At 37.9% G+C, this 15,241-nt stretch overlaps 1 protein-coding gene across 2 annotated transcripts in view; it reads right to left on the reverse strand.

Moving 5' to 3' along the window:
* Positions 1–1,870: 1,870 nt before the first annotated feature.
* The window catches only part of TARS1 (threonyl-tRNA synthetase 1), a 24,502-nt gene continuing 11,131 nt past the window's right edge, over positions 1,871–15,241 (reverse strand). For both annotated transcript variants that reach the window (XM_043488826.1, XM_043488827.1), the window contains 16 exons: positions 14,407–14,530; positions 13,004–13,125; positions 12,347–12,464; positions 12,035–12,099; positions 11,869–11,947; positions 10,959–11,105; positions 10,311–10,409; positions 8,923–9,089; positions 7,630–7,792; positions 7,393–7,530; positions 6,956–7,033; positions 6,741–6,841; positions 6,541–6,645; positions 4,660–4,732; positions 2,869–2,983; positions 1,871–2,414 (listed from right to left, as the gene is read on the reverse strand). In XM_043488826.1, the coding sequence (XP_043344761.1) occupies positions 2,266–2,414; positions 2,869–2,983; positions 4,660–4,732; positions 6,541–6,645; positions 6,741–6,841; positions 6,956–7,033; positions 7,393–7,530; positions 7,630–7,792; positions 8,923–9,089; positions 10,311–10,409; positions 10,959–11,105; positions 11,869–11,947; positions 12,035–12,099; positions 12,347–12,464; positions 13,004–13,125; positions 14,407–14,530 (1,843 nt within the window). In that variant the 3' untranslated portion in view covers positions 1,871–2,265. The remainder of the gene's footprint in view (positions 2,415–2,868; positions 2,984–4,659; positions 4,733–6,540; positions 6,646–6,740; positions 6,842–6,955; positions 7,034–7,392; positions 7,531–7,629; positions 7,793–8,922; positions 9,090–10,310; positions 10,410–10,958; positions 11,106–11,868; positions 11,948–12,034; positions 12,100–12,346; positions 12,465–13,003; positions 13,126–14,406; positions 14,531–15,241) is intronic.

Below are 15,241 nucleotides of genomic sequence, written 5' to 3' on the forward strand. Positions count from 1 at the left end.
AATTCTTCGTAATATGAGTTTTTTTAAAAACTGAGGAAAAAAATCCAAACTCAGGTACTATGATTTTAAAGAAATAAAAGTCAAGTATAGTTGTGAAATGAATCAGATGTTTTGGTGTTATGATTTGTGAATACAAAGTTTTGGTTCAAATGCCAAATTAATTTCCCAAGATCAGATAAGAAGTTAATTACAAATCTGTCAAAGGCTGTCTTAAGACAGTCATAAGAAAGGCTTAATTATGAAGTTTCAAAAAGAAAAACCCCTATGATTAAAGATCTTATCTCCTTTATTAAAATGAGGATTAGTTGATGCAAATTGGCTCTGCTTTGAAGTGACCCTAGCAAACAAACTACTGGAGTTACTGGAGAACTGACAAGATGCTACATTTTTAGAATCACTAAAGAGGAATTAATAAGTCTCCACTTATTAATTAAAAACAAGAAATTCCTTATTCTGTGGTGTTCTCCCAAACACCATTCATTGGCAAAAAAGAAACTCATAAATTATTCCTTATGAGAGAATATGGAATTTGCATAAAGAATTCTAGGGCCCAGAAGAATCTGCCATAAACACACATTTCTTTTTTCATTGAAGTACAGCTGACATACAATACTAAATAAGTTACATAGTGATTAACAATTTTTAAGATTATCATCCTCCATTTATATTCATTACAGAATCCTGGCTAAATTCCCTAGTACTATACAATATATCCTTGTAGCTGGTTTTATACTTAAACATTTATATCTCCTAACCCTCTATCTATCCCTATACTGCCCCTCGTCTCTTGTCTCTCTGCACTAGTAACCACTAGTTTGTTCTCTGAATCTATGAAACATCCTTTTTATATCTAGATATAGAGATCTCTATAGATTCAGAAAACTAAGATCATGGCATCCGGTCCCATCACTTTATGGCAAATAGACGGCCAAACAGTGGAAACAGTGGCTGACTTTATTTTTTTGGGCTCCAAAATCACTGCAGATTGTGATTGCAGTCATGAAATTAAAAGACACTTACTCCTTGGAAGGAAAGTTATGATCAACCTAGACAGCATATTAAAAAGCAGAGACATTACTTTGACAACAAAGGTCCATCTAGTCAAGGCTATGGTTTTTCCAGTAGTCATGTATGGTTGTGACAGTTGGACTATAAAGAAAGCTGAGCACAGAAGAATTGATGCTTTTGAACTGTGGTGTTGGAGAAGACTCTTGAGAATCCCTTGGACTGCAAGGAGATCCAACCAGTCCATCCTAAAGGAAAGCAATCCTGAGTGTTCATTGGAAGGACTGATGTTGAAGCTGAAACTCCAATACTTTGGCCACTTGATGCGAAGAACTGACTCATTGGAAAAGACCCTGATGCTGGGAAAGATTGAGGGCAGGAGGAGAAGGGGACGACAGAGGATGGGATGGTTGGATGGCATCACTGACTCAATGAACATGAGTTTGAATAAACTCTGGGAGTTGGTGATGGACAGGGAGGCCTGGCGTGCTGCAGTCCATGGGGTTGCAAAGAGTCAGACACGAGTGAGCGACTGAACTGAAACTGAAATAGATATCTATATCCATATCCATGACTCACCCTTCTTAAAAATGTGTGCAAATCTACTCTAAAATAGCTTCATGGTTGGTTTTAAAAGGTTTGTGTCTCCAAAACAGCTACAAGTGACATTCCTACAAGATGTCATCCTATGACTGAGCAGCAGGCCCCTGTTTCATACCGCAGTTTGAGAACAGCACACACTAAGGGCTTGACCTCTCCATCCAACTTACATCATCTGTGTTACAAAACATGAAAGATAAATATTGGATCAAGTGATTTGTTCCGGGTAGGTGTATATGGACATGAAGGACAGAGCAGTTGAAACTTACGTGAACAGAAGTTTTTATTTTTTATATCATAATCCAATTCTGATCTTTTCCATTGACCAAATCTGAAAAAACTTACATTTTAGCTGTATTACATTTACAAAAACATTCTTCCACATTACATTAGCACATTCCTCATGCTTTAATTTCAGTGTTCAGAAATTTAATGAATAAAATCATGTTACTGGGTCACTTTTAATTACCTTCTTCAAATACGTCTAAAGTCTAAATAGTCTAAAGGCTAAATTAAAAAATATTGATCTGCAGTAATCTCCGAAGGCTCCGCCAAATTATTCCAAGGTCAGTATAAGCTGATATTTTCCATCATACAAAGTTCATGGTAGGCAAACCTGCTCACCCTTTTCTACTGAGCCAAGCTGGGCAAAGTTCTTCCTTAAAACTCTTCTTCTGCCTGTTTGCTGCGGGAATGCTTGAGCTGCTGGAGCCGCTCGATGGTTTCAGAGGTCGTACGTTCTCCGTGCACCTTATTGTCTCTGGTGCGGATATTGACAGTACCGCTGGTTTTCTCTTTTTCACCAACAACTAAACCAAAACCCACAAAGCTTTTGTTAGGTGAAAAGATTCCTACTGAATATTCGAACAGAAATCTACTCTGTAGCTTCTGATTCACTAAAATGTACAAGTGACCGAATCTACTCATGAAAAAACAAAACCCAACCCACCATTCTACAATGACTAGAACTGCTTGCTGTGCTTATTACCAAGTCACTTAATCCAGCCAACTTAATAAAAATTCACCAGACAAAAAGTAGGAGGTGAAGGGGAGAAGATTTTTAGACAAACCTTTCAAGATTACTTGAATCTTTCAAGTTTTCAAACCAAAATGTTCCTTTGTTGTATCAACAGAACAAACATACAGTTTGAGATCAGGACTGGAAAGAACTACTCATGATGACAATTCCCTTAAGCCTACATCTCCGAGTTTCAAGTTTTCCTAAGGTTTGGCAGGCTATCTTTGGTAAGTCTCCTTTCTTACCTAGGATGAAGTTATATTGTGCTAACTGTGCATTTCTGATCTTCTTGTTTAATGTACAGCCTGGATCCAGATCAATGTCCACCATGAATTTAGCATCGTGGAATTGTTGCCGTACCTATTTAAACAGAGAGAATTCTTCAGATCTCAAGGAGAATTATATTTTGATCTTAAATAATTTTATTAACAATTTGGACAATTACGCAAACAAAAAAGGAATGCTAGTAAATATACTGAAGCATATATTATCGTGATGTGGAACTACAAAACAATATATTGTTTGAGAGATAAACTAGTGAATTAAATAAACTAGGTTAAATTTTCCATCTATCTGACAACCAATTACCACTCAATAAGACAGAATGATCTGAATGGGCCATTTTTACTTCACTAATAGGTTTAGTGATCATTAATGATTGTTAATGATCATTACTGATCATTAACCAATGAACCTTCTGGGATTTTATAAGTATGCAAATGTCAAAAAGGTTCTTACTCAGTTTATTACAGTGCCAGGATAAGACTACACTCTCAACTGTAACCTATTTTAAAGTATGAAGCATTAGTACTTTTTTCCTTAACATGAGCCCTGTGCACATGTTAGTTACTCTGCTACTGGGTAAGAAGCCTGGTAATTGCAGGCTGTTTAACACCTGTGGTCTCTAGTCATTAGTTATTAATAGCAGTGCCCTCCCCCCACAACTCAGTATAATCAAAAATCCACCTCCTATATAATTTGAAATGCCACTCCATCCCCACATGGAGAAAGTCAGTGTTACAGCTGAAAAGTGAGTTAACTAAAACTGACCTTTTTTCTACTGTGTGAGCTTTCATAATGCATATACAATAAAGTAAAATCCATTAACCATGGAAAGCATAACTGATTCTTATAATTTCTAACTAAAACTACTGTGTGAGGTAACAGGAATACAGTGTATCTTGAATAGTCTGCCTATCAGTGGGTTTTTTTTTAATGTTCCTTTATTAAAAGGCAGTTGAGAGACCTGAGTGCAATTTATTCTGATCCGAATGCAGGCTGGGTTTTTTTTTTTTCGGCTGCACAGTGCGGTCTGTGATCTTAGTGCCCTAATCAGGGACTGAACCCGTGCTCCCTTCAATGGAAGCGTGGGGTCTTAACCACTGGACTGCCAGGGAAGTCCAACATGGTGGTTTTGATGTTAAAATGTTATTCATTGATATTTAGATTTTTGTCTAGCCAATTTATTACTTTCAGCTTGCAATTATGAAACAATGCTTTTTATTAATAACTTAACTTTTCATAATTTGAGATTCCTTAGCATGGAATTGTTGCTGTATAACAGAATAGACTGTTCTACTCTTTAAGGTGTGAAGTATGAATGGTTATTCGTACATTTGTTAGTAAGGTGGCTTTTTGGTAGGGAGGGCAAAGATTGCTCTGTCATACCATCAACTTGAAAAAAAGCTTCAAATGAAAGAAATGTGCATTAGAAACAAAGCAGAACTACCCTGGGTCAAATAGCAGTTTACACTACATTATGCATTTGAATTTACATGTCACACTATTTGCTAACATTAAAAACTAAAACATACAAGTGTGTATAAAACTTTACAAATTAAGTCTACTCACCACAGAACCACATAAAAAAATATTAAAGTGGTAATATGATCTACTTAGGCTTACCAAAGACTGAAAATGTAAACACTTCTCTATATCACAAGCAGCTTGACTTACAAAGCACAGATATAATTTATGAGATCTGAAAAGCTGAACAACAGCTATTAAATTCAAAGAAAGTCATACTTAAGGATTACCTTTTGGGCATATTCATCACACGTTGGTCCCACTGGAACTACCATTACCTGACGAGGGGACAGCCAGAAGGGCCTTCAGAAGAAATCAAAAAATATTTAATGTGAATTTGGGAACTTTCTTCAACAAGGATAGCACATTTCTTAGTCTACTATTCAGTACCTTTTCCTAAAACATGCAAGGGCCACTTCCAACAACCTGGCTTTTTCTCCATGTCCAATAAGGACTGAAGGACGATTCAGAAGCAGAAAAAAGGGAAAATCTGTAACTAAGACTTGTCTTGCTAAGCAGAGAGAGAGCAAAGCAGATAGAGAGCTGGGACCACGCCCCATAATTCAACACAGCAGCTAACAGCAAACACCACGGCACCTGCTGCTGGAGGGCTTAACACGCTGATAAGGAAAGCACCTAATGATTCAAGTTATTTTATCCCAAAGGTTATTTTACTGAAGTGTTATTGTATTACTTATTCTTCATGTAGGGACAGAGACTGTGCCTCAGTTTATTCAAGATACATTTTGCAGGACTCAACAAATTGAAACTGCTGGTAACTGGTGATGGTACTTGGTAAAAGTGAGTGTGTTTTCACTGCTTATAAAAAGGTGAGCCCACCTGTAGTTCTCCTTTCAGGGATTTCAGGCACCCAATCCCCACCCGCTGCAGACTCAAGCCAGTGCTGCTCCTGGTCCCGCCTCTATGTTCAAGTTATTTTGCTATAATTAGGGGAGTAATTGCTACTGTTAGGCTGGAGTAAGCCTCAAATTGCTTCCCTCATGGCTCAGCTGGTAAAGAATCCACCTGCAATGTGGGAGATTTGATCCCTGGGTTGGGAGATCGTGGAGAAGGGAAAGGCTATGCACTCCAGTATTCTGGCCTGGAGATTTCCATGGACTGTATAGTCCATGGGGTCGCAAAGAGTCAGACATGACTGAGCAACTTTCATTTTCACTTTCAAGCACCAAATTAGGCTGAATTTGGTGAGCACCAAATTCTACCCCAGTTGTGGGCTGTTCCCCACCTACTACAGGTTTGGTAGAACATGCGCTGAGGTGGGCTGTTCCCCACCTACTACAGGTTTGGTAGAACATGCCCCTATTCTCGAGATTGTGCAGAGAATACCGCCCATATTTGTTTTGATTTTGTGAAATATAACTGTAAAGAAATTAGCTTATTTCATTTTATATGTATGACATCCCTGACCCCTAAAATATCTGAACTAATCAAATTACAAATAAAACTGAAGTGACTGCAATGCAGTAATAATGCAGGCTGTACAAAATGGGTGTTTCATAACCATTTCCTGTTTTGAACTGCCTTCCCAAAATGGGGGCCCAGACAAAGGTGCTGAGAAAATAAAATCCAAGTCATGTGCTTATTATCTTGCTGGCAGAAACAAATGTTTCTAGAAATAAGATACAAAAATATTAATTGGTTTGGACTCTGTACTTTCAATCCAAAAAAAAAAAAAACTTGGCTTCTAAAGGGTCCAAAATACTTATTTATTATCATCAGCAACACTGAACAAGGTATTGCTGAAGGCCTACTTTTGTTTACTCAAACAAAAAACAAAGTTTTATAAGTTTCCAAAGTTACTTAGAAAGCAATCAAAACAATAAGCTTCTTACTGATTAATAATTCCTAATTAGAAAGCAATTATATAACATTCAAACCAATCAACTGCTAAAAATAATTAAAAACATTCTTATAGCTAAAAAGTTTGGGTTTAGACTGTAATTCCTTTTTAGTAAACACTTGTCATTAATTAGAAGTTACCAACTAGAATCATTCTCCCTTTCCACCACAGAACTAAATTGGACAGCAGACATTTCTGACAGTTAATTTACACAGTCTAGACAAAGACACAAGAAAATGACAAACATTACCATTTGCCCCCATAGTTTTCAGTGAGGATAGCAATCATTCTTTCCACTGACCCCAAGATGGCTCTATGGATAATGACTGGCCTTTTCTTATCATCACCATCATGGCTAGAAGAAAAAAAAAATTGTCTTCCTTTATTTTGTATATATGTTCCTTTATATCCTTACGGAAGAATATTCAGAGCAGACACTTAGAAACTCACCTTACAAAAGTAAGATTAAATCTAATGGGCAACTGAAAATCCAGCTGTACTGTTGCACACTGGTGGTACCGCCCAATAGCGTCTTTAATCTGGATGTCAATCTAAGAGGCAAAGATTGGGTTCTATTAGGGGTGAATTTTTAAAAACTTTAAAGTAATCTCTTCTTCACCCAAACAGAAAAGACATACTACTCTTAATTAGACTTTGGTACTGACCTTTGGACCATAGAAAGCTCCATCTCCGGGATTTAATTCCCACTTTTCACCAAACTCATTCAGACTGTTCTCAAGTTGCTAAGGATAAAACAAAATGATTTAAATTTTTGTTCAAATGCAACTTCTTCCATCCTAATTTGAGACTAAAAATATTATAACTACTTTCATGGGTTACTATTCTTTGCTTTACAATTTTTTCCACCTAGACATACTCATAACACAAACCCCTTTAAAGGTTACAGCTTGATGACTAAAAAAACACTCAACCATGTCTAAAATACAAAATCACAGAGGAAAAAACTGGCTTACACAAGCCTAGAAACCATTTCCAATTTTCTTTCGCTTTTATCTATTTAAAGAAGCTTGGCTTTCTCACGTTATGGCGCAAGCCAATTTCACTCAAGTAATACTGAAGCATGCTGAAAACCACCACTTACTTTCTCAGCTTGATTCCATACTTCAATATCTCCAAGGAATTTTTCTGGGCGAGTAGACAGGTTCAGTTTAAAAGAAAATCCAAATATGCTATATACTGTACGCAGAAAATCCAAACAACCTTTTATTTCATCCTCAATCTTTACAAAAAAAGAAAAAGGGAGGGGGGCACAGTGGTAATTTAATTTTCCTCGATTTTCTTGACATGTCTTTCAAGGTGTCTCACCCGAGTCTCATACCTGCTCGATGGCACAGAATATATGGGCATCATCTTGCTGGAACCTTCGGACCCGAGTGAGTCCTGTGAGTGCTCCTGACAGCTCATTCCTATGAAGCACCCCAAAATCAGCAACTCGCAGAGGCAACTCTCGCCAGGATCTTGGCCGATGATCAAACATGAGGCTAAAGAAGAGAGCAAAGTAAATTCCACTGACATTTAATTTCACAAGAACACAACTGCTTCTCTGATACTGCTAAGAAAGGCTGTCAAATACTGGATCTAGCTGTTCATGCATCAGAAGTCTGGGCTTCTCTAAGCACTTGCATGAATAAAGGAGCAAATAAATTATAATACAACCATCCATAACCAAGCCAGAAAAAAAATATATTTCCATTAATCCTGAAGTCCTATCCTTGTGCTCTTTGAGGATGGCCTTTAAGGCTCATATTGTAAAGAAAATCTTAGCTACATAAACAGTGGAAACAAAAGTCTGTACTTTCTGTTGTGCTATGCAAGTCACTTTAGTCGTGTCCAACTCTTTGCTACCTTATGGACGTAGCCTGCCAGGCTCTTCTGTCCGTGGGACAGGCAAGAATACTGGAGTGGGTTGCCATTTCCTTCTCCAGGAGATCTTCCCAATCTGGGGACTGAACCCGCGTCTCTTACGTCTACCTGCATTGGCAGGCAGGAGCTTTACCACCAGTGCCTCCTGTACTTTCTTACTGCTCCCCCAAGTGCTTTAGTTCCCGGTTAGTCTGAAGGTGCTTCAGAAACTTTGAAGAACCTGGGAAGACTAAGAATGAACTTGAACTTGGCTCCCTGACTTACAAGTCAGGGCCCACGTGGAGACTCCTCTGTCTCATGCCCTCTGTCCTCGAGGCCTGGCTGCTGGGACTGGTGCTAGGAGCTATGACTTGGCCACCTGCAGCCAGCCCCAGCTCTCCCTGGTCTGCCTTACGCTACTCCTCACCCAGCTTCCAAGGATACAGAGTGAGCTGCCTCAAGGCAAGGAGGATTTTCCAAGGATGTCAATTCATCAGCAGGAGGTTCTGATACATGTATCTTAAAAAAATAAAAAAATAAAAGTCTCCCCTGTTCTGTGTTCTGCCTGTTCACTGATGCTGCCCCAGTGCCACTCTTGAATGTCTACAGATCTGAGGACAGAAGACGTTACACCACTGCACTGATGATGTATTTAAATACTCTTCTGATTGCATCATTTTTTTTTTTTTAATTAATACTTTCAAAGGAGGAAAAACAATCTAGGACTGATGGCTAGAAAACCTGAGAGAAACTCAAAACTGCTGAATACCAGTGTCCCGGGCAGTTCATGGGTTTCAGGGCAAACAGCTCCTTTTCCACTTCAAAGGAGAACATGTTCTCGCTGTAGTGCTGCCAGTGGCCCGAGGTCACCCAGAGCCGGCTGTTATAGATGTTCGGGGTGACCACCTCCTGGAATCCTCGTTTCCTGTATTCACTCTGTTAGGAAACAGACACAGTGCATGTGTAGGGAATACATGCTTACACATCAGGTGCAAGGAACAATTTCACGAGCCACTTTATACTATCTAGTAAAGTTCAAGATGCACATCTTAAAATCTCCAAGCTCCGCCGGGAGGTATTCACCAAAGAGGAGGCCCCTGCACATGTATAAGAGGAGGGTACTCCAGCACAACTGGTCACACGGGAGAAAGGGAAATGACGTCAGTGTGCCCAGTAAGGAAATGGGCACACTGTGGAAGTTATACAGTGGATTAATACTGAACAGGTGAAAATAAACTGGATGTGTACTTATCTGAAATGAAAATCACAGGGCAGACTAATACACAGCAAGACTTCATGCATGTAACTTTGAAGCATACAAACACCTAATTTAGATACATATTTATATGGTAGATGTAAAAATAACATGGACAAAAAGGATCCATCCATGCTAACTTTAAAATAATACAGTTTCTTCTAGGAAAGGAAGGAAGTAGATCAGAAAGGAGTCTCAAAAGAGAGTTTCTCCCCTCTTAGCATGTATGTATTACTCGGTTGTTTAGTTGCTAAGTAGTGTGTGACTCTTTAACCCCAAGGACTACAGCCCGCCAGGCTGCTCTGTCCATGGGGCTTCCTAGGCAAGAATACTGGAGTAGGTTGCCCTTTCCTTCTCCAGATCCTCCTGACCCAGGGATCAAACCCATGTCTTCTGCATTGGCAGGAGGATTCTTTACCACTGAGCCACCAGGGAAGCCCATGTATTACTCTACCTCAATAAAAAATCTGAAGCAAATATAGCCCCATTTGGATATGTTTTAATTAGGAGACGAGTACAGAGATACTGGTGGTGTTATTCTCTATAAACGTACGGTTGTCACAGTTTACAAAGAAAAAAGTAATGTAAAGATTAGCTTGTTTTTCAAAGAAAATACAAATGAATGGTCAGAAAGCCACAGATCTCCTGCATAAGGGGTTACGGGCCCCATTTCAAGCTCACCAGCTTGTCTCATGCATATATACCCAACTATATGGACAAGACCACATATTAGGAGGAAAGAATTTTTTATACATTTTATGACACCTAATACATCCATTTTCATTTATTCTTTAAAATGTTTCTTCTCAAACACAAGGTTATCTTTCCCTCTGGCAGACCTTATCTAATAAAAATCAACTTATGTCTTAAATCTACAGAAGAAAAGAATGAATATGGCTTACCCTGATGAATTCAATAAGTGTGTTATAAATGTAGGCTCCCTTGGGCAGGAAAAAACAACTCCCAGGGCTGAGTTCATGGAAGAAGTAGAGTTCTTGGTCCTGGGTATACAAAAGCAAAAGGAAGTTTATACGTATATATATGGATCATGCCTGGCACAGAGTGAACACACTTTTAGAAATGAATATTTTTTACCAAACTTAACTTCCAGTTTAGTAAACATCTAGGGGTAGAGGAATAAAGTAAAGGACAGAATCCACTGGTGATGCTCTGTGTCATGTTGGGCAACAGGCAGATAAACGTTCCTGGGACTTAAGTTTCCATGTCTTTCAAGTAAGTCAGCGAGAGCAGGGAATTTCAAAAGCATCTCCCAGCTCTACGAAATGCTACTGTACTTCTTTTACAGAAAAATGTAGGCCATCAACATGTGTTCTCAATAAAAAGAGTAGTTAAAATGAATTTCTGCACAGTACTGAACACATTCTAGAAAGATAATGTGGACAATGAATAAGTAATTTACAGCTTTTCCAGGATAATACAGTAAGTCCTTGAAAGCTACAGCACCTCTTCAGAATTAAATTCCCATTACCTGATACAATTATATTTCAAATGAAAATCTGGTCTACACATATTATTCTTTTTAAACATACCCTTCCAATTTTCCTATGATCTCGGTTTTTAGCCTCCTCTTGGAACTTCTCCCATTCTTTCAGCATCTTAGGATCTGGAAATGAAATGCCGTAAATTCTCTGTAGAGTCTCCATATCTGACTTGCCTTCCCAGTAGGTGGAGGAATTCTGAAAAAAAGGAATAACCATGAGATAATGTTCAAACTCTTAATATCTCATTTAAGAGTTACATGTTATTTCTCACAGTTACATTATGAGTCAAATTCGTATTTAGCCCTTATTTCAAGAAAAATGGCACAAAAAGCGAACAGGTAATATATAAGCATCTCCCAGTTGCTGAGGTCTGTCTAGGGTGGTTGTACTCATTCCACAGCACGAAGCTAGTTGCTTAATCCTCTCAAAATTGCCCAGTTCTCAATACTCACTGACATCACAACTCCACAAACAAAACTGACTTTTGCGGCACCTTTCTTTCACAAGAAGATTCTGCAAAAATGGAAAATAGCTAACGAACCAACAACAAAAAAATCTTATTATCATGATTAGTTTGGTTAAAAAAAGACCAACTTGGATACAAGTTGGATACAAGACCACCTTAGACATACAAAAAAGTCAAAAGCATGCACCCTACAGTGAGTTGGTCTCAAAGCTTGACTGTGTGATTTTGTAAGTTCCCCAAATCTCCACCACCATGTGCTCTGGTGATGGGTGGTGAGTCTCTCAGTCACTGCTTGAGAGAATTTCAGTTAAAAAAAAAAAAAGGCTAGAGACACACAGTGCCCACAGTCAGCAGACAGCACAGGAAAAAAATCCACCCTTACATATGCAAGAGAAACATGGCTGAAAACAGAAATGAATGCAAGTTTAAATAAACATACATCTTTAGTAGACAAGTATGTCTATATAGAGCCTCCAAAGTTACACTGCTTACTTTGTGTATTTTCAAAGTCTTGATTTTGCCAGTGTGTCTGACATGAGGACCCCGGCAGAGATCTATCAAGGGGCCACACCTGAAGATTAAAAAAAAAAAGGAATTTTAACAAAGACTTAAAATGACATATACAATAGTAGTATTTAACGACACTTGATATTCTCACCTGTAGACTGTGGTAGTTGGAGTATTCACTTTTTCATTCAAAATCCTGCATTTGAACTTGTTGTACTGAAAATAAAAAAAATTATTTAAAAAAATAACCACTCTTTAATTTTTATTTCTAAATACTGTAGCTAAAATACAATTTGAAGTATGTCTAATTGTATGACTATAAATGTCATACATGTTTTAAAAACATTTGTTAAATTTTTCTAAAGAACAGGATAGGCATCGACTTAGTAAGCTAAGCCCAATGTACTTTAAGTAACGTTAATGAGTGAAACAGAAGTGGAGGCCATGTTACAGTTCAATTTACCTTAAACATTTCCAGTAAAGTTTCCTTCTTAACTTCTAATCTTTCAAAAGCTTGCTTTTCTTTAATGATTTTCTTACATAAAGTCTCCAAAGAAGAGAAATCATTGCTGGACACACCCCTGAAGAATAAAATAGAATCAATCTCTTTCTATCCCATTCTACTCACACCACAGCTTGGGGGAACATTAAAACAAAAGGTTTTAATATAGAAGATCAGACCTCTGCATTATATTAAGAATTTTAGACCCTGGCATCATATATTAAGAATTTTAGACCCTTGTATCATATATTAAGAATTTTAAACTAGACATTTTTTTAATAAACTATTTTTATATTTTCAGTGACTTCGAGTTCTTCATAAAGACAATTCCCACATGTCCCACTAGGAAAGGAGAGGTTCAACCTTCATTTCATTTCCCGACATAAGGTTTAGGTCTATGATCTAAATCACCTTCATTGATCTAGAACAGAGCTCTCAAGAAAGTCTTTACTACTTCATGAGTTACTACAACACTTCAAAGTTTCTTAGCAGGAATACTGGCTAACTATGAAGCAATAAGCTTTATATCATTTCTCCTTTATTGACAAATCTTTAAAAATAAAGTATGAACCCATAGTAATTCAGATTTTATTTTCTTTATCCAGTTACACAACTTACCCTTCTTCAAGGTACATGTCATAATAGAATCCATTTTCTATTGGTGGTCCATAGCACAAACATCCACCATAGACTCTTTCCATGGCTTCACCCATTATGTGAGCACTTGAGTGCCAATACACCTGAAAATTCAAAGAAAAATAAGGTGGTTTGAGTCTGGAAGTACAAGTTGTAAATTAATTGTTTGTTTTGAAAGATACATAAAGTTTAGTATAGAATAAACTCAAGACAAGGAGATCTAAATTTATAAATCTACCAATTGCAATGTGATTATATTCAGAGCCAAAAGGATTTAAAAGGATTCTAATTACTAAATTGTATTTGTATCTTAGAAATTCTCTGTTCAAACTAATTAAAATACAAATTAGCATCATTAATTAAATTGGATGGATTTTGTTCCCTGAAAACAACAGGTACCCACAACATGACTGTCATATTAACTGCAATGGTCTAGGGTCTCTTGAGTCAATCCCACAGGCTATGCTCTGGCCTTTACTTGGCTGTGGAATATCACTTACGAGTTATACCTGCTTTTTTTCTTATTGTGTTTAGTTGCTCAGTTGTGTCCAACTCTTTGTGACCCCATGGACTATAGCCCACCAGGCTCCTCTGTCCATGGGGATTATCCAGGCAGGAATACTGGAGTGGGTTGCCTTTCCCTCCCCTCTAGGGGATGTTGCTGACCAGGGATCCAATCCAGGTCTCCCACATTGCAGGTGGATTTTTTTTACCATCTGAGCTACCATGGAAGCCCTTTTTTCTTATTGACCCCAAACAACATACAACTAGAGCCTACAATACAATTTAAAACCAAGAACAAACACATGGACCTTGAAATCAAAATAAAAAGTAATAAGTAAATTTAAATTCTCATTAAAAACTTCCAGAGTACATTTGGAAACCATTGATTCATGTAAGCAAATCACCGTCACTAAAACAAAATATTATGTTTCTTCTTACATGGTATTCCACCCTGGAGAAATAAGGGAAAAACTCTGCTGTCAAATGCAGCCTGATTTTTATAGTGCTTTCAGCATTTTAAGGTAAGAAAGATATGAAAATCAATTTTCCAAAAGGAACAGAAATTTAAATCATGTTCAAATTTAATAAATAGATACACCTTGATTAAGTGTTGACTAATAGTGTAGAGAACAATTTTTGCTTGCTGAATCAATTTCTAATAAAATTCTGAGCACTTTTCCCTCACTGAAGTATCCTGAGTAAGAATAAATTTGAATTAAGTGCACTTCTTAATTTTATAAAACAAACACTTTTATTCTGTTTCCTACATGAAAGACAAAAATTAAGACTTCAAATATGACAATGAGACATCAACCAACTTTAGCCACCTGCTGGCTTAAATAATAAGCTGGAATAGACTGTAAATCTGAATAAAAACTTACTGCTTGAGCTTCCTCATCCTCAAACTTGAGCAGCTCCAAGGTGCAATCTTCCTCCAGAGGACGGTCTAGGTCCCAGACGGCTTTATTCACCTTAGCAATGACAGTGTTGTCGGCCAGGCCTTGACTTAAAATATATACACACATGTATAAAAACATAAGGCTCTATAAAAAAGAATCTTCTGTAGCACAACAGTTGATGTGAGAATCAAAATAAGAAAACATTATATACAGGCATATCTCGTCTTTGCTACACCCTGTAGATACACACACACACACGTATATATATATTTGTGTGTGTGTGTGTGTGTGTGTGGTAACCCTGCATCAAGCCTGTCGTCACCATTTCCAGAACTATATATATTTGTGTGTGTGTGTGTGTGTGTCTGTGTGTGTGTCTGTGTGTGGTAACCCTGCATCAAGCCTGTCGGCACCATTTCCAGAACTATATATATTTGTGTGTGTGTGTGTGTGTGTGTGTGTGTGTGTGTGTGTGTGTGTGGTAACCCTGCATCAAGCCTGTCGGCACCATTTCCAGAACTATATATATTTGTGTGTGTGTGTGTGTGTGTGTGTGTGTGTGGTAACCCTGCATCAAGCCTGTCGGCACCATTTCCAGAACTATATATATTTGTGTGTGTGTGTGTGTGTGTGTGGTAACCCTGCATCAAGCCTGTCGGCACCATTTCCAGAACTATATATATTTGTGTGTGTGTGTGTGTGTGTGTGTGTGTGTGGTAACCCTGCATCAAGCCTGTCGGCACCATTTCCAGAACTATATATATTTGTGTGTGTGTGTGTGTGTGTGTGGTAACCCTGCATCAAGCCTGTCGGCACC

Source organism: Cervus canadensis, chromosome 16 (assembly GCF_019320065.1).
Source record: "Cervus canadensis isolate Bull #8, Minnesota chromosome 16, ASM1932006v1, whole genome shotgun sequence".
Lineage (NCBI taxonomy): Eukaryota > Metazoa > Chordata > Mammalia > Artiodactyla > Cervidae > Cervus > Cervus canadensis.